Source organism: Acomys russatus, chromosome 22, assembly GCF_903995435.1.
Source record: "Acomys russatus chromosome 22, mAcoRus1.1, whole genome shotgun sequence".
NCBI lineage: Eukaryota > Metazoa > Chordata > Mammalia > Rodentia > Muridae > Acomys > Acomys russatus.
In genome coordinates this window covers 32,774,575-32,798,061 of record NC_067158.1, presented here as the reverse complement: position 1 = coordinate 32,798,061, position 23,487 = coordinate 32,774,575, and the positions used below count along the sequence as shown (strand labels likewise).

Below are 23,487 nucleotides of genomic sequence, written 5' to 3'. Positions count from 1 at the left end.
AGGTTGCCAAATACAAATAGCCAAAACACTAAGAATATAGTATTTATATAATTCCGGATTGTTTCATGACTCTTCTTGCTGTAGGTAGTTTATTGTATATATGTGTAATAATATAAATGTATATGTAAAAAATAAATAAAGAAACAAAAATAGTCAAAAAAGAAAAGAAAAGAACCCTCTCCAGGGTTTCTCATTTTCTCCTATGTGATTTTGAATGGAGTCAAGTTGACAACTAAGATTAACCAGTACAGCCAGTTTCTAAGATGTTGGCCATTACAAAAACAAAACAAAACAAAATTTAAAGAGCTTAGATGTTTTGAAATATGTCTCCCTGGACTTATATAGGCATTTATAGTCATCAATTCACTTTATTTTTAGTATTTATAACTATGCCAGAAAATCTTAGGTTGATTCTGGTAGGATATAACAATTCTATAGCCTTGTTAATGTGTCCTCAGAATGGGAGACACCCTCAATGTAAGCTAAAGGTTACATTGCTTTATCTGCAGTGCATGTGTGTGTGTGTGTGTGTGTGTGTGTGTGTGTGTGTGTGTGTGTGTGTGTAAGGGAGGGCTATACATGGCAAGAGGTTACTAGTGTTTGACTTAAATATTTATAAATATATTAATATTGCCTATACATTACTTATACAGAGGTTTTGGGGTAAAGCTTTTTGAGCTAAAAATAAGTCATTTAAATAAAGTTATTAAATTAATCATGATAATAGATGGATATGCACAAGTGGTGAAGATGTAAAAAGAGATATATGAGGACTAAAATTAGGTACATACTACTCTTTAAAAAAATGCCTTTTTGATTTAAGCATCTTTGTTTATTATCGTGAAGGGACAACTTGCCTAAATGAGTCAATTTAATTGAAGACATAGTGCTCAGGCTGTGCACAGGGGTAAACCATGGCTTTCCTTATTTTCAAGAGAAGAGGTTAAATATGAAGGGGGGGGGAGTCCTCTGCATAGTCATTCAAACAAGAAAGACCAGAAAGAAAAGATTAAGGAAGACAAAAAACTTTGAACCAAAATTTATCTTGCCTGCAAGATGTGCAGGATAAAGGTAGAACAGAGATTGAGGGACTGTCCAACCAATTCCTGGCTTAACTTGAGACTCACCCCATGGAAGAGAGCAAACCCCTGACACTATTAACCACATTCTGCTATGCTCACAGACAGGAGCCTAGCATAGCTGTCCCATGGCAGGCTCCACCCAGTAGAGGATAGAAACAGATGTTCAGACTCACAGGCAAACACTGGGCAAAGCGTCGGAGGCCTTGGTGGGAAAGTGGGGGGGATGGACAGAAGGACCCTGAAGTGATAGGAGCTCCACAAGAAGACCAGACAGAACTAACTAACCAGGGCCCAGAGGGGTTTACAGAGACTGAAGCACCAACCAAGGGCCATGCATGCACTGGACCTAGTCTCCCAACACAGATGGGCAGCTTAGTTCTCATATGGGTCCCCTAGTAAAGGGAGTGGGGGCTGACTCTGACTCTGTTGCCAGCTTTTTGATCACTTTTCCCCTCCCCCTCTTCTCAGTGAGGCTGTCTCACCAGGCCACAGGGGAAAAGGATATGCTCAATCCTGATGCAACTTGATGAGCCGAGGTGGGTGAGTAGTGGGCAGGCTCCCCATTTCTGAGAATTAGGGAAGAAGGGCATGAGGTAAGGGGGAGAGAGGATAAGACCAGGAGGAGAGGAGATAAAGGGTTATGATCAGGATGTAAAGTGAATAAATAAATAAATTTTAAAAATATTAGGGAAGTACTGCACAGCTGTGCTGAGTGGAGGGTACATCTTGTGGTTCATGAAACAGTGGGCACTCACATATGCTCCTGTGTAATTACAGTCCACCTGAGTAAAAGCCTAGGTGAGGGAGACAGGTGCCCTCCCAAAGTTAGACCATTAAAGAACCAAAAACTCCCAGAGACTTCATGCGGTTTGAGAGGGATTTGTAATACAGACCTGTGGAATACGAAATGAGTCTTTGAAAGACATCCCAGCCCAAGGGCCAGGACTGGCAGCTGCAGGTTGGTGGGCTGGGCTTTCTGGGAGAATGAAGACGCACCACTGGAGCAAGAACAGCAAGAGGTAAGAAAGAGGCTGTCCACAGAGCCAGGAACTTAGCAGAGGGTTGTGGACAGTTCTCAAGGTGTCAGTGACATTGAAGTCAAGGTTGACAGACTTGCCGGCGTTGTCCGGTCTTTTGCTCCCCAGCTGGTTACACAGCCAGTGACTCCCTGGTGCTCATGTACAACCCCTCACAAACCTTACTACAGTCCATCCCGCCGACGTGTCTGCTTCCTGCTTCCTCTTATGGGGAGGTTCCTTTCCTTCTTCCAGTTAGTGGTCCTTCCATCCCCTCCCATCCCTGTCTCCTCTCTTATTACATATATCCTGTTACATCCTCTACTCCTATCTGTAGTAAGATCTCTGAGTATCTTCTGATTCTGTGACCTACACACGTAAACAAATATAAAGGAGTGAACATACGGGATCTGGGAGCCGCAGCCTAGCGGGAGAGTGCTTGGACTGGCATGCAAGGGGCGCAAAGCTCAATTTTCAGTTCTGCCTGGACTACACTTCAAGACTGGGACTTTAGCTCAGTTGTTCAACACTTGCCTAAATAAACACATACGTGTATATGTAATTTTAAATCTAGGTTCTTCATGTGGAGGAAAACTGTTCGATGAGATCATAACAGGTGGGCTGGCACCTATTGAGTATTAAATTAGGTCCTATTCAGGGGGTCTTAGACATGTTAAAGGATCTTTATTGTTCTTTCAACAAGTATGAGGCCAGCTGGCATGAAGACGAGAGGCCTCTGGCTCTCCTTCCAACTGATAATTCCCCAAATCCTGCTTCTAGCCCAACATCCTCTTGTGATGCTTTCTTCAATGTTTATTTCACACCTCACCCACTGGCCCTTTATCAGTACATGACTTACACTGTCATTATCACTGTGCTGGTTTGAATAAGAATGGCCCTCATGGGCTCATATACTAGAATGCTAGGGAGTGGCACTACCGGAAAGGATTAGGTAGAGTGTGTGGCCTTGTTGGAGGAAGTGTGCCACTGGAGATGGACTTTGAGGTTTCAGAAGCCCAAGCCAGACCTAGTGGCTCTTTCTTCCTGTTGTCTGCGGATCTGTTTGTGGAACTCTCAGCTCCTTCCCCATCAGTGTCCTCCTGCACGGCACCATACTCCCCAGCATGATAATGATGGGCTGATTCTCTGGAACTCTAGGAAAGCTCCAATTAAACACTTTCTTTTGTAAGAGTTGCCATGGTTATGGTATCTCTTCACAGCAGTAGAGCACTGACTAAGACAGTTGCTCACTCTACATGGTGTCAGTATTTGGGCCCCGACTCTCTAATAAGGGGGTAAGATGCAATACATCAAAAACTGATAACTTCCTCAGCATGTCTCCATCAAGTCTGAGCTACTTGTAGTCTCTTGAGACCAGATCCAGAACACACCTTGGATTATTTCCTTTTTCTCACCTCCGTCCAACCCACTGAGTCCTTTGAGAATACTGACTAATGGGATGGGAGAACATATTTTCAAATCACCTTTTTTTAAATAAGTAACCAATATCTACAAAATATAAAGAACTTCTCAAATTCAGCTACCACAGAACAAGCAAACAACTTGGATAGACATTTCTCCCAGAAGATATATATGTGTCCATAAGTCATCTGTCCTTAAAGAAACGAGAAGCAATCCAACAATATTGTGCCACTACTTGCTCATTAGAATGGTGCTATTACAAAGAGAAAGCAACAGACATTGTTAAGGATATGAAAAATTAGAATATTTGTCTTCTGTAGGTAGGAATGTAAAATGGTGTAGCCATTGTGGGAAAATGATATAGAGATTTTTTTTAAAAATTAAAAATAAAATAATAACAGAATCCCAAAGTTGTCATTTCTGAGTCTATGTCCTGAAGAATTAGAAGCAAGTTCTAAAAGAAATATCTATGTATGTGATTTTTTTTTCATACACAAGTAGGTCTTTCTATTGTGTGACTCATCAAATTATGCATACGGGTTGATTTCATCATTACTCAGAATTGCTGAGAGATACAAACAACTCATATGTCCAAGGAAGCTGGAGGTGGGGATGCACCTTTAATCCCAACCTTGGAGAGGCAGAGGCATTCTTGAGTGAGTTCCAGGCCAGCCAGGTCTACATTTATCAAATTTATGGAGAAAATAGAATGCTGTTTGGCAGGACATGGGGAAGAGAGGAGGGGCATGTTAGTGTCCAATATGGACAGAATTTTGGTTTTTGCAGGATGATAAAATTATTAAAACTGATGGTTATGAGGGACAGCCTGGAGCATGTGACACCCTGTTTCAAAAAGAAAGAATAATTTAAAAGCTTTGATGATGAAGATGATGAAGATGATGATGATGATGATGCCAAATAAACTCTCAGGTTTATGTATGTAATCATCATGGGGAGAACCATACTTGAAAGCTCCCAGCAGCCGACCTGCAGGAGAACCATCACAGAGGAATAATGGGGGTGAACTGGGTCCAGTTCTCATTCACCCTAGTGCAACAGCCTTCAGGACAATTGAGCCCAGCACCTCTCGCTCTGTCCCAGTCCCTTCCTCGTGGCCACTACTGAACTCTGCATTGATAAAGGCAAGGTACCTGTCCTGTATGTCGGACATCCAGGAAGAGTGCTCGCTAGGTGGCGCTCGCCCTCCACTGTTCTGCAGGTACTCTGGTTTCTTTTTCACACGTGCGCGGTAGCTAAACTCCCAGGCAAAGTGTTTTCCCTGGGGCCATTTCTCTGCATCTCAGACTTGAGAACACTACTTTATCTCTGAATCCGGTGGGTTTCTACCATTTGACTGTCTTTTCCTATGTGTAACCATAGTTCGTTAATTATTTTTTAAAAGAGCGTTATGTACTAGGTTTGGTTTTAACTCACAGGCCTGAACTCACTCTGCTGCATTGTCAAATGTACAAAACAGAAGGCATCATTATCATTAGGTTTGCGTGGTTTCTTTGATTTTGCCCAGATTCAGAGAAGCTGTTTTCTTAGAATGAATAATTAATCAGAAACAAATAAGGAACCGTTTAAGGAGGAAAAAACAGGAGAGGCACAATCTAGAGTGGCAAATTCGGTTTGATTGTTATTACAGACAAATTTGAATCCTGATTTAGCTACTCACCGACGGCCTTGAATCTGCTCCGTCTGTCCAAGAATGATTTCCCACTCATCGCATCTCCCTCCCCAGTGGTATGTACTTTGAGTAAAGCGGGAGTCTAGGGGGGTACCTTGGCCTGTGTTGGTGACGTGTCTCTCTCCAGTCTGTTAAACCAAAACTCTGTGTGTGGAAAAACCCTGCTGGGAGCTGCTTGACTTGGGCCCTGGGGAAACCGTGTCTGTTGGTTTGACCTCTAGTGTACTGTGGATGCTGGAAGCCACCCCCCCCCCCCCCCCCCCCCGCCACCCGGGGCATCTGCAAAGGAGGACCGTCAACCCCCAAAGCGACCATTCACCTCCGGTGAGCCAGCAAATTCTTTCTCTTCTTGGTAGCTCCGGCAGCTTTAAGGCCTGCGGAAAGCCCCGCTGTCAGCCTTGTTTTTAAAGGAATGGAGAGAGCATTTAACTTCACAGGGCTCAGGTCACAGCCGAATGTGGGTCCTGTGGTCTGCAGGGACCGAGCTCCGCCTGTGCCCTGTACCCTTAGGCGTGTGTGGAGAGAAGACAAGCTCTGCTACCCAGGTCAAGACAGGTACGAGTGACGCCCAAGTGTTGTAGCGTGACCTTTGGGAAAGATTACCCCTCCAACTTGAGAACCCCAGAAGTGAATGCCTGTGCTCAGAAGCTTGTCAGGAACGACTGAAGCTGTAGTTTCTCCTATCCGAGCCCCCCGCGGTTTTCTCATTCCCAATACTTGGCCCCTGAGGCGAGTGGATGCACCACCGCCTAGCAGCACCAGGCCCAGGCTGCTTAGAGAACTGAGGGCGCCTCGCGTAGGGGGCCGCGCAGAAAGGAGACTGCAGAAGAGGTGCTGGACCCACGCGGGGATCCTGGAGAGGAGGCAGTTGGAGAAGGAACAGATGGAGGGGGGAGAAGGGGAATACGTCTATGAAAGTTTGGAGCATGGGCTCGAGGAGGGGGGGCGCGGCCACGGAGACCAGCGCTGGGTGCGGAGAGATCTTGTCGCAAACCACGGCCAGTCCAGGCCTGCGAGCAGCGCCAGCACCAGGCCAGGAGCCACAAGCGGTCCACAACCACGGAGTTTCCGGAGCTAGCTTCTCTTCCTGGGGAGGCAATCACTCTCGTTGTCCTCCAAGTGGAGACCGGGTAAGCCTGCGGTAACGTGGAGCAGTTCCAGACCTCCTTTCTGTGCCGGCTCTGACCTCTTGAGCTGGCCTTGACTCAGGATATACTCGGGGTACTTCAGTGCATCCGGCCATAGCCCCCAACGCCTTTTCATCTTACTCCTTCCCTTCCCCCCCCCCCCTTAAAGAGGCTACCTTCGTTTGTAGCTCAGAACCCGAGCGTTTCTCTCTTTCCAAACACCTTCCTCCTCGCCCTGCCTGCAGCGGTCACTCATTAGACCTAATGATCTGCTAACCTCTGCCAACGTCTGTTGCCCAGCGCCTCTTGGAGATGTGGACCGAAACCACTTCGTTATTTTTGTTTGATTATTATTCTTGATGATTTTCGTTATGCAAAAACAATCGACGCTGACAATTTCTAAAATCACCAAACTGTGGCTCTCCGTGCTTCGAAAACGTCTGCCACCCACCTCTGTGGCAACCTGTGGTTTCAGATTTTTTGAAACGGTTATTTCCGTTGATTAAATAGTGATCATTACTTCAAATAAGTATATGGATCCCCAAATTTTAACTGAAGCGCTCAGTCATCCAACCTTCAGATATGTTTGGAACTCACTGGTTCTTGCTCCCAACGAGTCCTATGCCCACAGGCCAGCACATAATACTCTACATTTGAATAACCTCATTTTTTTTTCCTGGCAATCTATGTTCCTTGTCCTTCACTGGTCCCTAAAGAAAAATAGCTATATACATTTTTAACACCCCAACGTGGGGTGAAGAGAAAAGGAAATCAGTTTTAATAAGACACGAAACCGTTGAAGGGGTGATGAGTTTCATTTTGAAACCCCAAAAGCATTTTGTTGGGTCTCTTGACTGCTACACTTGCCAGATACTAACAACAAATTTAAATCTTTTCCTCAAAACTTACACAGTCGTGAAGAACTATAAAGAGCTGTAGCCTCAAGAGAGCCCCACCCCTCACCCCAAGGTTCCCTGCAGCATCTCCATAGGGCAGGAAAATAGGCAACTGCATCTCTGAAGTCTATAAGCTTCTAGCCACCTTTCTCGAGGACAACTTTGACGAGCTAACGAGCTCTCCCCCGAAGTGAGGAACCAGCCAGAGGAAGCAGCTCTAGGAGGCGGTCCTTATTTTAATGACACCAAGGTAGCAACCTCCTCAGCTTATTACATTAAGATTACAATTATTTAAAGGTGTTCAGTGGTTGCAATCTGTACTGGACATTGTTAAGCCTCTGGTAAAGTCTGTGATGCAATGAGATACATCGCCTGAACAAACTTTTCATTAAAAGAGTTATGTAAATAGACAACATATGTTTTGACATAACCACGATATTTGTATTTTGTATTCACTTCCTTCTAGCGGTTATTATTTTTAAAGGTATTAAATATTATCAGTTCTGGTGTAGCTCCCTTTGAAACTTCTATTTCTACTCAACTCACAAGAAACCAGATATCTAAAGAACAAGCTAAAAGCCTTTTGATCCCCCCCCCCCCCTATATAAAAACAGTTGAACAAATCCAATTAAATTCAGCGTTGACTGCTCAGGGAGAGTAGCCAGCTACAAAAAAAAAAAAAAAAAAAATTTCCTCAGGTGCCTTCCAATCCCACACTTCACTTGGAGCTTAACTAACATTTGTCAACCTAATGTTTTAATTTATCTATAGAAATCCAACCCAATCAAACATAAGGAGAGAAAATATTTAGTAGAGTGATTTTCATTATTAGATCGGTTCAGTCAGGAGCATTAGCAGAGAAACAGCTGTGAAATTTTAAGAGTGAGAACAAAATAATGAATTTTGTTCTTTGACTCTAGGCTCCCACCCCAGAGAACAGAAACTGCTGGCCACATGTGGAGACGCTTTACGTTGAGTTTTCGCCCAAGGTTTGGACTGGGATTCAAACTGGTGTCCGGGAAAAGCGCTGGAGTAGAGGGCCATCTCAGGTTTCAGGATGAGTGACCCCCGCCCCCCATGGCTGAAGGATGCTACTAGAGAGAACCAGATTTAGGAAGGAAGGGGTTAATTCAGACCCAGTCTATCGCTAGTCAAAGCGGGCCTCGAAGTCTGTAGAGTCCCCGAGCCCCTAGTTGGAACCAGCCAATCCACTGCCCAGAGAGCCCTGGACAGCCAGCGAAGGGGCGTGGACTGATGCTGTCACTCAGCGGTGAGGAATGACACTCTGACGGGAGGGGGGGTTACAGTGGAACGCTGGAGAAGGAAAGAGAAGAAACAGATAAAAACCCGGCCAGAGGGTAAAAAGGTGTCCCGCTCTTCTCCGATTTTAGGGCCTCAGCTGACACTGTGGGCGCCAGGGGGTAGGCTCCGGAAGAGCCAGCCCAGAGGGGAAGAGGGAGGACCCACCAGGAGAGAAGCCCTGCAGGCAGGGAAGACAGAGGCGCACAGAAAAAGTGACTTGGGCAGCGCTGCGCCCGGGCGGCGCTCCGGAGGCAACTGCAGACGCGGAGTGGACCCTTGACAGTTGTCGCTGGCCTTCCCGGAGGGGGCAGACCCCGGAGGGCCCCTGAGGACCACGGGCGAAGCTGCAGGAGGAGAGCGTCTGGCGCTAGATTCCGGGGGAGGGGGTCCTCGCGAGGTGGGCCTGTGAGGTGGAGTGAGGGTCGACGCGGATCCTGGAACTGAGAGGGGCGGGGGCTGCTGAGCTGCGCAGAAGTGGGCTGCAGAGGCCTGGCGCGCCCCACTCACTCGCGTAGCGGTCGCCCAGCGCTCTCTGTGAAGCTCGAAGCTGTCCCCGCGATCCAGCTGCCCGCTTGGCTGCTGGCTCCGATACTCGGTGTAGATGGCTGCGCGCAGCGCCAGCACCTTGACGCCTTTCTCCATCCAGGCGATCCTCAACAAGAAAGAAGAGCGAGGCGGACTGACTGCGCCCGAGGGGCGCCGGGCACCAAGGGGCACAGAAGTGGCGGTGGCCCCGGCGCCCGCCGTCTGCTGCTGGCGGCTCTTTGGGGAGACTGACGCGGGTGCTCTGGGGAGCGCCGAGGACTCTCTGCTGGCGTCTCCCGCCCTCACCAGAACAGCTGTGGGGCAGACCGCGGAGAGCCCCGGAGGTTGGGACTCGGACTCAGCCCAGAGCGAGAACGAGGGCAGGAGACGCTGTGCGGACGTACCAGGAGCCAGTGGAGCCGGCCGCGCCAGGGTGACCCTGGGCCTAGACCAGCCGGTCTGCGCGATGCACGCCGCCAGGGACTTGGAGGAGGAAGCCCCGGTCCGCAGCGACAGCGAGATGTCAGCTAGCATTTCAGGTCTGTGGCAAAAGTTTTTCCAGGAAGGGGGCTGGGCTGAAAGGGGATGGGTTAAGAGGTCAAGCACTCCTTGGCGGGGTGGGCCTGCTGGGGGAACACGGTGCCCCGCCAGTTTTAGTTCAGGCCAAGCGTCCAAGTTCTGCATGCTGGCACGTGCTGCCCCAAGCCGTAAGTAACGGAGCTTCTTAGAAACCTGGTACCATATGCCCTGTACCCTGCACCCTGCACCCTGCATCCTGCACCCAGCACCCCGTACCAAAAGCTTTGAGTTTATCTACAATGCTTCAGCTGTGTCCGTTTACAATCTCTAAACTCAGGAACCGGGACCAGAGACCTATGAGGTGGATCACAAAGCTTTTCCCTGATCCAGCCATGCTAGCGACTACAGGTCCCATAGCGGTCTCTGTGAGGGAGCAAGGGAGCCCTTGGAGAGGGCTTGTATAAATTCCCTTACCCTAGGGCTGATAGAGCAGCCTTTTGCTGAGTACCTAGGAGCTAGTAACAAAACCAGCAGTTACTTGAAGGCGGAAGAGGGTGAGGAAGTGCGATCCAGTTCTTTCGGAGGCACTCAAGAGTCAAGCCTCTTAATCCACTCGCGGGGGTGTTATTTCTTGGTCTGAAAGCCCCCCCCCTCAAGCTGGCTTCTATTGAGTACACTCTGCTGCAGGCCTCACATAGGCACAAAGCAGGCCAGAGTGCTGGCCTCTCTGCTGGCTTGCTGCAAGGGAGCCCAGAAGCTTCTGCACCTCGTTGCCATATCCCTGACAGCAATTCTGGGCTCTTGGCGTGGAAGACTCTATATACCTCTGACCTCAAGGTCTGTGCTCTGCCTCCCCACCCCCTCTTTCACGTAGCCAACGGATGTGTTTGTGTGTGGCTGTGCAGAGGTGTACAGCCTGGAGCTGAGAATCAGAAAAGCAACTTAGAAAGCCAGGATTCAGGGCCGAGCACCAGAAAAACCTTGTGGATACGCTCACGCCAAGTATCCTACATTGCTGCAGGGAATCTGGGACCCGGAAAACTTGGGAGGGGATCTGTTCCCTACTGCTTTGGCAGCACCAAAGAGATGCGAGAAGCCAGGGAGTCAGAGCTCTGAAACAGAACCCTTGTGGAACGTCACCTCCCCTTTTCAGTAGGCTCAAAGCTGGTTTCCCCTTCCCAGTCTTCCTGGAGAAACCACAGCAATTGAGACCTATCTTCATCTTTGCGAGGCTGACAAGTTCTTGCTTTTTGTTCCTACCGGAATCCGCAGGCGACCACAGCCCAAGAGCCGAGGAAGATGGTGTTAGTCCGGGAAGTGCACACGTGCCAGGGTTGTGCAGCGCAGCGGGCAGCGGAGCTAGCAGCGGGCAAGCGCCTGGCATAGAGGAGGAGGAAGAGCCCGCTGCCCCTAAGCCGCGAAAGAAGCGCTCGCGGGCCGCCTTCTCGCACGCCCAAGTCTTCGAGCTGGAGCGCCGTTTTAACCACCAGCGCTACCTATCCGGGCCAGAGCGCGCAGACCTGGCAGCTTCGCTGAAGCTTACCGAGACGCAAGTGAAGATCTGGTTTCAGAACCGTCGCTACAAGACCAAACGCCGACAGATGGCCGCCGACTTGCTGGCCTCAGCACCCGCCGCCAAGAAAGTGGCTGTAAAGGTGCTGGTCCGTGACGACCAAAGACAGTATCTGCCAGGAGAAGTGTTGAGGCCACCTTCTCTTCTGCCACTGCAGCCCTCTTACTACTACCCTTACTACTGCCTCCCAGGCTGGGCACTGTCCACATGCGCGGCCGCTGCTGGTACCCAGTGAACCGCTTGGGACGAGGCAGCGAATGATTGCCGTCCCGGTTTGCACTGCCGTGGACAGGTGTAGAGACTGTACTCTTTGGCTGGCCAGCTCTGCTTAGCTGGGGATGGGGAGCAGGTGGAGAATGAAATCCTGCTGTGACTCCCCTATTCAGGGTGACGGGGAAGTGGAACTGAGTCTGCCCCGAGAGGGCGCCTTATTCTGGTGTGAACAGCTGCGCCCTATTACCCCAGGCGCTATGCACACCCGCCAACTATCTGCAAGCCTCGGGACGCTATTTATTATCACAACAACGTCGGATTTGGATTCTGTCTGCCTGGGGATGGTGTTTGCTCAGAGCAGGGAGGACTCCTGGAGACCCCATAGCCTGAATTCTCAGAATTTCGGGTCAGCCAGGCGCTTCCGGCGCTAGGCCACACTAGTTCATGGTATCCATGCTACCGATCTGTATCTACATATCTTAAATGTTTGGAAATTACATTTGTGACAAAGGAGTGCAGAATCCTTTCGGCTCCTGGCCAGGAGTTGAATTGAATCTGGATGGGTTTGATTTTGGTGACCTTCACTCCACCCCTCAAGGGGCGCCCTCCTGGATGTTGAATGTAAGAATGGGAGCCTTTCAGCGAGGTGCAGGCCAGGGATCCCCTATACTTTCCCTTTCTATAAGGTCAGGGCCATACCCAAAGGGAAAGTGCCTGGGAGACCCATAAAGAGGGCCCGGCATCGTAAAAGCCCTCTTTGAAAAACCTGTCTTTATTTCTTTGTTTGTTTGTTTGTTTTTCTTTTTTCTTTTCTTTTCTTTTTTTTTTTTAAGAAGGTTGAGACTTGTAGCACTTTTCGGTTGTTTGTATTCAAATAACGATTATTTTTGTATTCAATGTGAATATCCCTGGCCTGCATTTCCCCGCCTTCTTCTGCTTTCTCCTATCCCTCTGTTTCTACCCCCACATCCTCTGTGCCTCGCTTGTTTCTGAGACTGTCTCTCAGTCTTGCAGCTTTTTGCCCCTTTAAGGGCACTGTGCACTCAACTAGAGTTATCTTTAAAAGATTTGTGAAATTTGGAAGCTCTATTCGCTAGGTTTTTTTTCCTTTAATTTATAAACTTTTAGTTCGACATGTCCTCTGGGGCTTTGTTTTCTCTGAAATTTTCTTGGTGCGACTGTGGGACAAGGAGGTGGAGGTGGGTCGGAGGCAACGGTGGACCATTCTTCGTATTAGTTTTTGGGTTCCCCCCCCCCCCAGGAGAGAATGCTTGCTCTGGTACCATCCCCTATCCCGCAGCAGCCTTGGGGGGCCACCAGCTTAAAATCCGAGAAGTCACAACTTCTAGGGTGTGGAAGAACCCCACTGAATCTTAAAGCAAATGACTAAGAGTCCTTATTTTCTTCACTCCTAGGGTCTCACATCTTGAAAGTGCCTGGGTTGATTGAATCCAGGGGCAATTTGCATCTAACTCTCAATCCCGCAGATTAATCTCTGTCTTTCCTTTTCCTCTTCACTTTTTGTTTTGTTTCGCTTTTGTTTTTGTTTTTCCAGTGCTTCTCCAAAGTAACTCACTCTTAAGAAAGGGCTGGAAAAACAAAAGCTCTCGCTCAAATTCTAAGTCTGTTTAAGGAGAGTCAAGTGCCAATAATGTTCCTCCAGGGGAGGGCTCCTGTTCATTTTACTTCTACAGGTGCGAATATTATTCTGTCCAAAATGTTTTCAAGCGCCTCTGCTCTCTCGTTACCTGGCGTCATTTGATCTGTACGGAAGCTCAGGGTCAGTGGACGGTGAGATGGGCCACTTTGAGACGAATAAACGAACGAACTTGTCCCTGCTCTCTACAAGACTTCCCAGAATACCACAGTCTTCCCGAGTCAAATGCTCTCTTCGTAGCTGACCGCTGGCGCTGGATTCCTGGGTAGCGAGGACGAGTTAATGCCACAGTGCTATAGCCTCAACTCCTGGCTGGGAACAGCTAAAACCAAAGCCTGGTTTGCCCTACTCCCGCCCCTGCAAACCCTTCTCAGCCTTCTGGCCTCCGGGCCTTGGGGAACTAAAGAGCGGTACGAGGAAAGCCGGAACTGCCTGGCGAGGAAAGCCGAATCTGTCTGGGCCGGCAGGCAAAGGCCGAGTGAGGCCACCAGGGTTTAGTAGTCTGAGTCCAGCTTCCACAAACAGCGAAAGAGCTAGGACAAAGCTCCTAGGCCATACTCATCTTATTGTTCTCCCTACCCCAGTTACCAGGCATTTGGTTCCCACGATCATTTTATTTCCTTAATTTTTTAAAAATTCAGTGTCATTTTATAATTTACCGTGATGCTTTCTCCTTGAAGTTTAGGACTTCTCGGTTCTTGCTGGCATCTCTTTGCTTCCTTTGCCCAAAGACTGCTGCTACAATTCGGAGTGTTCTTGAGGGGGAGGTAGGTGCCTTTCCTACTGGGAATGGCTGTTTAATTAGTTAACCCTGCTTACTACGGCTGCGGTCTGTGTTTAATCCCTTGAGGATTCTCGGGAAGAGGGCTAGAGATTTCTTAGAGGAGGAAATAGATGTCCTAAGTCTCTCCTTCCCAGCTTCCTCTTCCGTAGCAGACCCCGTTTTCAGCGGGCAGGTAGTGCCCTTCTTGGCCTCTCCCATTGCTAGGCTCAGCCTGAGAGAGCTGCTCCGAACTCTCTGAAGCTGTCCTGGGGGGGGGGGGGTGTAACAAAATTACCAAAGTGAGTTTTGCTAGAGCTGGGGACGTTGAGGTTTGGTTCTATTTCCAAAAGATCAGTGGCTTTCTGTCGCAGCTTTCCTCCACACAGCTCCCTAACGCGGCTTTGCGTGGTAAGATTACCCGGGTTGCGACTTACCCTTTGGATCTCGCTCAGCCCTACCAGTACTCCATACCGCAAGATATGAACTCGTGTGATCTATCCTTTCCTGCTTTCTTCCTTTTCCCCTTTCTTTTCTTTCTAAAATTAAAATCCTGCTACACACACACACACACACACACACACACACACACACACACGTCTTGGTTTATATACTTCCTATTGTTTTGCTCCCAGAGCAGCGACAAGCATAACCTGAGTTCCTAGCCCTTTCCTACTTCCTCCTTTTGTACATTTGGCCGGATTTAACAGAAAGCTGAGCTTAGGAGTATTAGGTTCTGGCTCATCTCGCCCTTTACAGGTGATTAAACCAAAGAGAAGGAACCAAAGCTCAGGAACTGATTTGGGTTGTGCTTTGACCTGCTCTGAAGTCAGTCTGGCCAGCAATACAATTTTGCCGTGTGTGTGTGTGTGTGTGTGTGTGTGTGTGTGTGTGTGTGTGTGTGTAAAACCTTTGCTTACCTCAAGGTGTGCCCCACCCCAAAAGCTTAGGTTTGTGGGGCTCTCAAGTCTCTGGAGAATATCCTGGCTGGATTTTGCTAGAGCTGGGGACGTTGAGGTTTGGTTCTATTTCCAAAAGATCAGTGGCTTTCTGTAGCAGCTTTCCTCCACACAGCTCCCTGACTCGGAGAAAGTAGGTAGATGATGACAAATGTGACTTCCTGGGGGACAGTTCAAAAAATGATCTCAATCACAATGTCCTCTGAACAGCAGCCTGCGATGCCAGCATCCAGAATCAGAATAAATGCTGGAGACAGGGCTGAGGGTGCAAGTGGCATCTGCGGGCTTCTGAGGAGTGGGGCATGCCTTGTGGCCTTGCTTATCGGAACTGTCCTGATTCTTTCTACGAGAGAGAGGAGAATCTGTGAATAGTTACCTCAAGCTGTGGATACTGTCCTAGCACCCTGAGAGACAACCCTCTGCCCAGGCCTACAGACATCCCACTAGGCCTTGGCACCACAGCTCTAACTTTCTAACCAGCCATTGGCAGAGCCCAGAGCTCTGCAGCATCCATGGTGGCAGCACACAGTTCTCAATTCAAATTTCTGTCTGTGCCTTAGAAGGAGATGTGGAATCTGGCAAACACCAGCAAGGTCTACAGAATTCAACCTTTGCACAAAGGTTCCTGCCTTGTCTGTGAGAACGAAGGCGTGAACCTAAGGCGCAGAGAGAGTCAGAGGGCCTCCCCCTCAACCTGCAAACTGGCAGAGGAGCTTGTGGGCCACAAAGGAGGACTAGGGACATTCCACCCAGCAAGGAGCAAAAGAAAGTAGCATGTGGGGACCCACCTACTACTGGGGCCTCCGGGATTTTATCTTAGGCAACCACTCCCCTTGCCAACTTTCTGAGTAGCCCAGAGTGGCACCGAGCTGCACAGAAATGACAAGAGCTAGCAAACACGCTACAGCGCAGAGTACCCAACATCTAAAACCACCGCTTCCCAAGGAAGCGGCGGCAGAGGCTCCAGGTCTGAGGCCAGGCAGGATGACAGCTCAAACAGTATGCAATAATAATAATAGATCACAATAAGAAAGGCAATTAAAAAATTTTTTTTTACCTTGAGCGTTGCCTGGGAAGAAGCCCTTCCAATGCCTTCTGCTGGGGTTTACAGGCCTGCCTGTGGTGTAGGGTCTAGACCTACAGCTCTGTCCTAAGAATAGGACCTGAAGGCACAAAGGCAGCTTTCCCATCATCACAGGCTAGAAAGGAGTGGACTGCCAGCCTTCCAAAATGCGGAGTTTCCCTGAAAGGGTTATCTCGGAGTGCTGCACTCTCCAGGCTGGACCCCAATGGTCGGGAGAGAATCACTGAAGCGTAGATGCACTTTGAAAACCATTAAGGAGTGAACAACCGGGTATGATTACTTTCGTACTGCTGAAATTGTTATTGACTCCAGACAAGGCCACCTTGATTTCTTTCCTGCACCCTCAGGGAAGCCCAAGCATCCTGTGGCTTACAGAGCTTAGGGGCCATTGACTTGTTTGAGGTTTAAAAAAAAAAAAAAAAAAATCCTGACCCAAGAAGAGGGTAGGAGAAGGCCAAAGCAGAGAAGAAGGAAAAAACTGTTTTATTACAAACAGTGACATCATCTAATAAATTATTTTTCCTCCTGTTGAACACGCAGGGTTATTTGAGTCGTTAAAAATACATTTATAAGGTATTGATTCCTAAGGCCCTGCAAGCAGGGGTGGTCCTGCGTAAAGTGCAAGTTTAAGTTGAATGATGAAACTTTTCTCAGACTTGTGGAGTGTATGCCTGGGGCTGATTCTCCTGTGATGGAAATGCCAAACGTCTAGCTTTGGTATAATTCAAGAAATGTAGGAACTGGGGAACTGGATTAACTTGGCCACCTGAATTAACACTTCTTGGTTCCAGGCTGAGGAGTCTAGTTCAAATGGGGAGGGCGGGGTACTAGGCAGCAGGGAAGGCACCCGCATTTACTTTCCCTGGATTGTCTGCTGCTGGCTACTATGCTTAACTATTTCCTCCAAAGCATAGGCGGTTGAGTGTGCGTGGGAGCACAGCTGGCCAAAGATGCGCTCTAGTTTCTCTGGCTCGCTGGGGAACCCTTTCTCAGTTCGTGTGTCCTTCCTTGCTGGCAGGGCATCGGCATGCGCGGGTCACCCTGTGGCTTGTACGCCACGAACTCCATGCAGATGATGTGTTCTGCCAGAGCCAGAGGTGCAGTTCCCCCGCTTGGTGCCCTTTCCTCCTTAGTGAGGATACAGCACAAAGAATTCTTGCGCTTCTGGGACCTTCCTAGTGAGTTCTTGCCCTCTCTGGCCACTTACCGCACTCTAGCAACTGGGCTCTCCTCCTAGGATTCAGCATGCGTGCGTGAGGATGCTCCAGGCGGGAAATTTTCCCTCATCGTGCGCACAGAAAAAGGATAGTGGTTGTGACCAGTATCCCCCACCTCACCCACAACACACACACACACACACACACACACACACACACACACACACCCTGGTGAGAGGTTGCCTGAGGTCCCGGAATCCACAAACTAAAAGGTAGCTTTGCCACCTAAGTTAGCGGATCTTACTTAGGTAACTAGCTTCAGTTTTCTGTGTATCTATTGAAAAACAAAAACAAATACAAACAAACAAACAACCCTCTAGCTCTTACTGGACATTTTTAGTTTTTATTGGGGGGAGGGGCATTGTTTCTTTTTTTAAGTATTTGGGCTCCCTCCAAGTAGCGGATCTACAGGCTTTCACAGGAAGGCCTTTACCCAGGCCCTCTCTGTCCTCCCTCCCGCTCAGGAGTGGAAAGTTGTTTTGTAGAATTCAGTTTTTCCTAGAGGAGGTACTTTCTCCACCCACCATGCTAAGGAGGGAGGACCCAGAGACTATTAGGCTTCTAGGGAGCGCTGGACACTCCAGAGAGTCCCCCAACCTTGGATAGAAAACGAATTAAGGGTTAACAACAGCCTCAAGTGCGGCCTCCTCCACGGTCCACCAGAAAACCGAGGGAAAGCGAGGGTGGGCGGCTCATTGTAAAATGAGAGCCAATAAAACTGCTCATTTTAATAAGCTTATTAACGTTTTTTTGAAAGACTTCTCTTGTGAGAGTGAAGGCCTCCCAGAGAGCGCCCCCTCCCCAGCTGTGTCGCTAGGATTTTTGCACCCTGACACCCACAAAACCCCTTGATTATCGGGCCTTCTCTTCAGAGGCCTTTGCCAGGCTGTAGCCGCTTGGAGGCGCCCACAGGGCCAACGCCCAACCTCTGCATGCCGCATCTGTCCATTCTTTCACTGTGCAGCCCAGGAATCAGGCTATCCGTCGCAGGTTATGAACCTGTGTTCCGAGGTCATGGAGGACCCTAGCTAGGTAAGGAAGAAGTTCCACCGGCCTGGGGTTTGCTCTCTTCCATGCTTCGCAGTTGGTTTTGGAAAAAGTTCAAGAGAATTCATCTCCCTGAGGATTTAAAAACCAAGTCGGATTAAACCTTGGCTGGGTGCACCTCCTGACAGTTAAAGGAGGCAGTCCCACTTTGGTTGCACATCTCAAATGGGCTGAATAGCTGTCCCAGCGGTGACTCAGGAGCCAGTTTTCCTAGGTGAAGACCTTGGCACTGTTCACTTTCCCCCCTTCCCATCTTGCCGGTTGGCTCCCTGGGCTGTGAGACAGGGTAGAGACATGGACAGAGAAACCCCTAAGATCACAAATCTTTCAGCTTTCCACAAAGAAGTCCCAGGTAGTCTTTTGGTCACTTCATATCCAGACGTTGAATTTGTAAAGTCTGTTCTGGGTAGGTCACACCATCCTCCGTGTACTTATTATCTGAGCACAGTGGCTGGGTGATACTGGGTTCACTGGCTAAGCTGGTGCTGCATGGCTCTCTGAGGAGTGTTCCAGCTATAGCATGCACATTAAGGTGGCTGCAGCATCTACCACTGTATCTGTCATTCTTTGGCAAACAGTATACCCTGGAAAGACTGGTGAATACGAGCCAGATCTTCCAGCTTTCCTGGTATAAACCAAATATACAGACATTTATTTCCAACTTAGACTCTGACTTTGTGGAGCACAGAACAAAGCTGGCCAGGGTGTGCAGAGGTGGTGAGCCCTCTGTAGAGAATGCACTTGGTGTTCTTCCACATAGGTGGGCTGGTCTTAGAGGGCAAGCTCCCCCTTTTCAATACTATGGAATCCTCCCTCACTGCCTCATCACCTCACACTGGAATGTATTGAAGTGTGCGTTTAACTCCCCCCACCACTTTCTAAAGGCTGAAAAGCTAGCTCTCAGAGAGTACACTCTCCATTTCTGCATCCTATTAAAAACAAACTAAATTTCAAATTTGGACAGATGCTGTAGGGTTGAGTGAGCCGCTTCAGAGATGGAGACACCCTTGGTGAGGGAACAGTGCCTTTGCAGGAACGGATTTCAGCATCAGGCAGAAGCATCTTTGCTCAGATGCCCTAGTTGAATGCAATTGAATGCCCCATTGTGGTAGGAATTTATCCTAAAGATGGGAAGGGATAGTTACTTTCCAGTAGCTTCTCTTGTTCTGTGGATTTCCAGAGCAGTGTCCAGCACGCACTAAGCACTTACACGTGAAATGGAAACTTCACGCTGCAGTCTTTCACAGTTCGGAATGGATTCTTTGTGAGGGGTTCTCCACAGCCAGTGTTGCTTCTGTGAGAAGTCAAAGAGACTCAAGCCGGAAGGCAGTAATACTGTCATCCTGAAAGTCCCATAGGCGCACAGTGGCTTTCAGGAAGCCTTTGCCCTGTTCTGGCTGAAAAAAGTAATTCCCCTCAACAAAGATGGCATGGTCACTGAATCATATGCTCCTGGAGCAGCAGGCGTCATTAAAGGTTTACAGACTATCTGACAAATTTGCAAAGTTAAAGAAAGATATGTGCCATTTGAAATTATTTTATGGGAAGGACCCCCCCCAAAAGGCAGGGAACCCAAACAGTAAGATCATTCAGCCTTCCTCACATCCTTGATCATCACAGTTGAGGTGATACATTATCATGATAAATTATGCAGAGATGTGTGGGCCCTCAGAGCAGTTGTTCCAGGCCTTAGGTTCTGTCATCAGTAAATTAAAAACAAACCAACAAAAACAAACAAACAAACAAATTCAGTGCAAGACAAAGGGTCTCACTCAATAATATAATTGTACCAGGCTCTGGTTTGGAATCCTCCTGTGTGTGAGTCCTCCACGTGTGCCCTGTGAGCACACACAAGAGCTTCCATATATAGCTCAGATGGATTACGATCTCCCATTCTTCCTGCCTTTACCTTCTGAGTTCTGGGATTATGAGATTACAGGCACGTGTCACCACACCACCGCCTGCCTGCGCCTGCCCTGTAGAGGTCCTTTGTTTTTAATGAGCCAACTCTTTGCTGCAGAATTGTTCTGTCCTTTCTCATTCATTCCTCACTCATTCACATACTTGTTTAGATATACATAAATATTTGTTGAACCCCTCTGTGCCAGGGAGATGGAAGAGGAAAGTCTCTTGCAGGGCTTAGAGCTTTACTATCTACCTGGAGACACTGAGGACACTGTTGAAATGTGGATTGGCAGGGAGCGGGGTGTATTACTACCGAGGTGGTCAAACACGAAAATGCTGAGCCTTTCCTGCAAACTAATGGCTGCTCTTTTGCTGGGGCTTTGCTTCTCTTCTCCTGCATCATTGACTATGGGAGCCATTGGACTGGCTGGAGATAGGCCTAGAGCTCCTAGTGCTAGTTGCCCCCTCCCCAACCCACCCCTTTCTCAATTCTCTTACACAGAAGCAGTTTCTGGTGATGTTGTGTTCAAATCTAGACTCTAAGGCTTCAAAGTACTCAGGCTGGCCAGGGGACTGTCCACACTTGTCTTCAGTTCTCCAGTATACAGCTCCTGGGATGAGGGTACCATTCGTGGTAGAGATTAAGATAAGCAAGCAAACATACAAACTCATTAGGGCTAAATGAATGTCTGTTCTCCATCCAGCACTGTGCTGGGTACCTGCTTTGGTTCATGAGCTCAATTTTCACAGCCTGAGAGGTGAATTTGCTGACCGACCAGGTAGAAAGGAAGAAAAGTATATTAACTGAAGCTCTGCAGGTCTCAAAATGGGAGCACAGAGGCTTTGGAGGTGAGGTCAAGCTTGGCTCTTTTCTCAGCCTTGTGGTTTTGGTGACTTCTCTAATTTCTGGCTCTGTCATCTATGGAACAAATGAGACACATAGCTTTCTTTGAAAATGAAAGGAGTTAGTAGCATCCTTTAGAGTAGGTGCCCTGTGCAGAACACGCTCTCTAAAGGTTATTAGAACTTTCTGGATTTCTGCCTCTTTCCTTTTTTCTCTTCACTTTTTAAAACTCATTGCTCAGGTGGAATTACATGTAGCATTCAGAGACCGCAGCCTGAAAAGGACGCATTTTAACCTTGCCCTACCTGCAGCACACCATTTCTTGGTCGTGGGTGTGGATACCAGTAAGTAACATCTTGGATCCTAGCTGGCAGCTGGGGCGGCATGGAGAACTCAGTGCTTCTGGCCTGATCTGGAGTGATGGAGGGCTTGAGGGGCAGTAGCTAGAAGGAACAATTGCTCTCAGTTTCATGTCCTCTTCCATTTTTCAGAGATTCCTGTCACCTTTCTCAGGTCCTGGGGGGCAAGTTTCTCTGTGACAACCATTCAACCGTAACCCCAACCCCCATTCCCCCAACACACACACACACACACACACACACACACACACACACACACACACCCCTAACCCTTGTCCTCTATCATCTTTCCCCCAGCACAGAGAAGGGAAGCCCAGGAAGAGAGAGAGGGTCACACAAGTTCCCAGGCCACACCTGAGTTCACTTAGTCCTCATAGGAATTCCATGAAGTGGGTAGGGATTACCCTTTTATAGATGGTGAGCAAAGTTCAGGAGAGTCAAGTGACTTGGGCAAGGTCACACAGTTTGGAAGTGGTGGCAAAGGACTGGCCAGAGGGCCTTAGGACTTCAAAGTCTCTAGCTAGTGGATTTGACCAATGAATCTGAGCTTCGCTCCTACTTCTAGGGTGGGGACTTGGCAGTTCTGCGAGGAAGGGTGACTTCTAAGGGGGTGGGAAGGAGGTATTAATTTGTTGGGCAGTTTCCTATTAAGAAAACACCCTGACTGTGACTGCCTCCTTCCCAGCATGGCTGCTCAGCCTCCTGAAGGCGAGGCCTGTATATTTGTAGTTTGATTCCACCCGTCAAGGCTAATTTCTCCCTACAACTTAATGGACTCGGCTTGACGTGCATAATGATTCCTAATCACGAACATTATTTTCGCTAGCGAGGAGACATGTTCCAGTTGTTGTGACAGATCGCGTTTCAGCCATAATGACGGAAAATTACCATTTCTAATTCTCCGGTTTTTGACACCTAAATCCACAGACCATATGTGGCAGGGGGAACTCTGGGCCTGGCGGTCCTCCATGCTATCCCAAAGCCTAGAGATCTGCAGTCCTGAGCTGTGCCGGGAGAGGCGGAGCATTGAGTCTTCCTGAGGATGGACTTGGCTTTGCAGGCTTCTCAGATTTCCTCACCTCTCGGGAGAGCAAGGTCCCTTTACCTCCAAAGCAAAACCCAAAGCTCAGAGGCCTCAGGATCGGATGTACACTTTTAACTAAGGAGGATCCAGTGATTTCTGAGAGAGGGCGATTCCTGCAGGATCTCACTGTAGTCATAAGTACCTGTTGCTCTGAAGGATCTCTGCGTGTCTGAGAGGTGAGGCTCTTGGGTCCTTCAGCCAGGGAACGAGAGACGCTTATGCCTGTATTTGAAGGTCTCAAGACTACCCCTTGCCAACCTACCTGGGCTAAATGCGAGGGGCAAAACTGAGACCCAGAGAGGTCAAACAGTCACACAGCACTGCCCCAGGCGGAGTGGAGCTCCAGGTGCCAGCTCTTAAAGGCTTTCTAGGCTTTCACGGGATAATACCAGCCAGGTGTGAGGAAACTGAGGCTATCTGGTGGAAAACCAAATCAAAGACTGATCTGGGGTCTCCTCACTCCTGACCACTTACAAGGTCTGAGTTCCAGGGGTCCCCAGTATCTAGTTTGTACAACGACGTGTCTTCCTTTCCCTACATCCTCACGTCTTTCAGGCTCAGATCTAGAGATGGCCCTAGCCCTGTCCACTGCAGGTTAAACTGTCCCAATACTAATACACTTCATTTCTTAAGGCATGTGACGGTCCAGTGGCAAGCTGGGTACCACCTCACAATTTAATCATGCTGTCTTAGACACACGTCACAGAGCCTCGAGTCCTTCTGTAAAATGAGTCTAGGGTCTTGCCTATAAAGGAGGTTAAGAAATCAAGAGGTCTTCAGTCAAGGTAACAAGGGGACTCCACCCTTTGCCAATTCACTCAAGCGATTTGGAGAAGTGCTGGTTCTTGCTGGCAAGGGTTGGTGTAAGAAAGCTGCAGGTGTCAAGGGAAACACCCCAGGGAGGCCAGAGAACCAGAGAAATGCCCAGAGATTGCTCAGAGTGAGAGTGAAATTCAACGGATCTTTCCTGGTCAAAGCAGCGCTCTGAGCTGGTTGGAGTGGGGGAAGGGGAAACCAAAGGTCCAGGTCTTGTGTCCGGTGAGCCCCAGGCAGGCTATTGCTCCCTGGTGTGCCTGGTTTTAGTTGGTGCTCCTCTCCGGGCGCAGAAGCAGTTTGGACTCAGGAGGCCAATGACACCAGTCACCAGTACCAGTACATAGAGGGCTGGAGAGTGAAGATCTGCAGAGTGGCTTCCTGTTCCTGCTC

The 23,487-nt window shown here is 48.7% G+C and overlaps 1 protein-coding gene across 1 annotated transcript; it reads left to right on the top strand.

Annotated features, from left to right (window-relative positions):
* The first annotated feature begins 9,136 nt into the window (after window positions 1-9,136).
* Window positions 9,137-11,387, top strand: Nkx3-2 (NK3 homeobox 2). The gene is made up of 2 exons (XM_051164779.1): window positions 9,137-9,599; window positions 10,852-11,387. Exons 1-2 carry the CDS (start codon window positions 9,137-9,139, stop codon window positions 11,385-11,387), a joined length of 999 nt encoding a protein of 332 aa, XP_051020736.1.
* Window positions 11,388-23,487: the final 12,100 nt, after the last annotated feature.

Coding starts and splice junctions, on each gene's coding strand:
- Nkx3-2 (XM_051164779.1), top strand. CDS start 9,137: ATGGCTGCGCGCAGCGCCAGCACCTTGACGCCTTTCTCCATCCAGGCG. Junction 9,600..10,851: donor GATGTCAGCTAGCATTTCAG/GTCTGTGGCAAA, acceptor CGGAATCCGCAG/GCGACCACAGCCCAAGAGCC.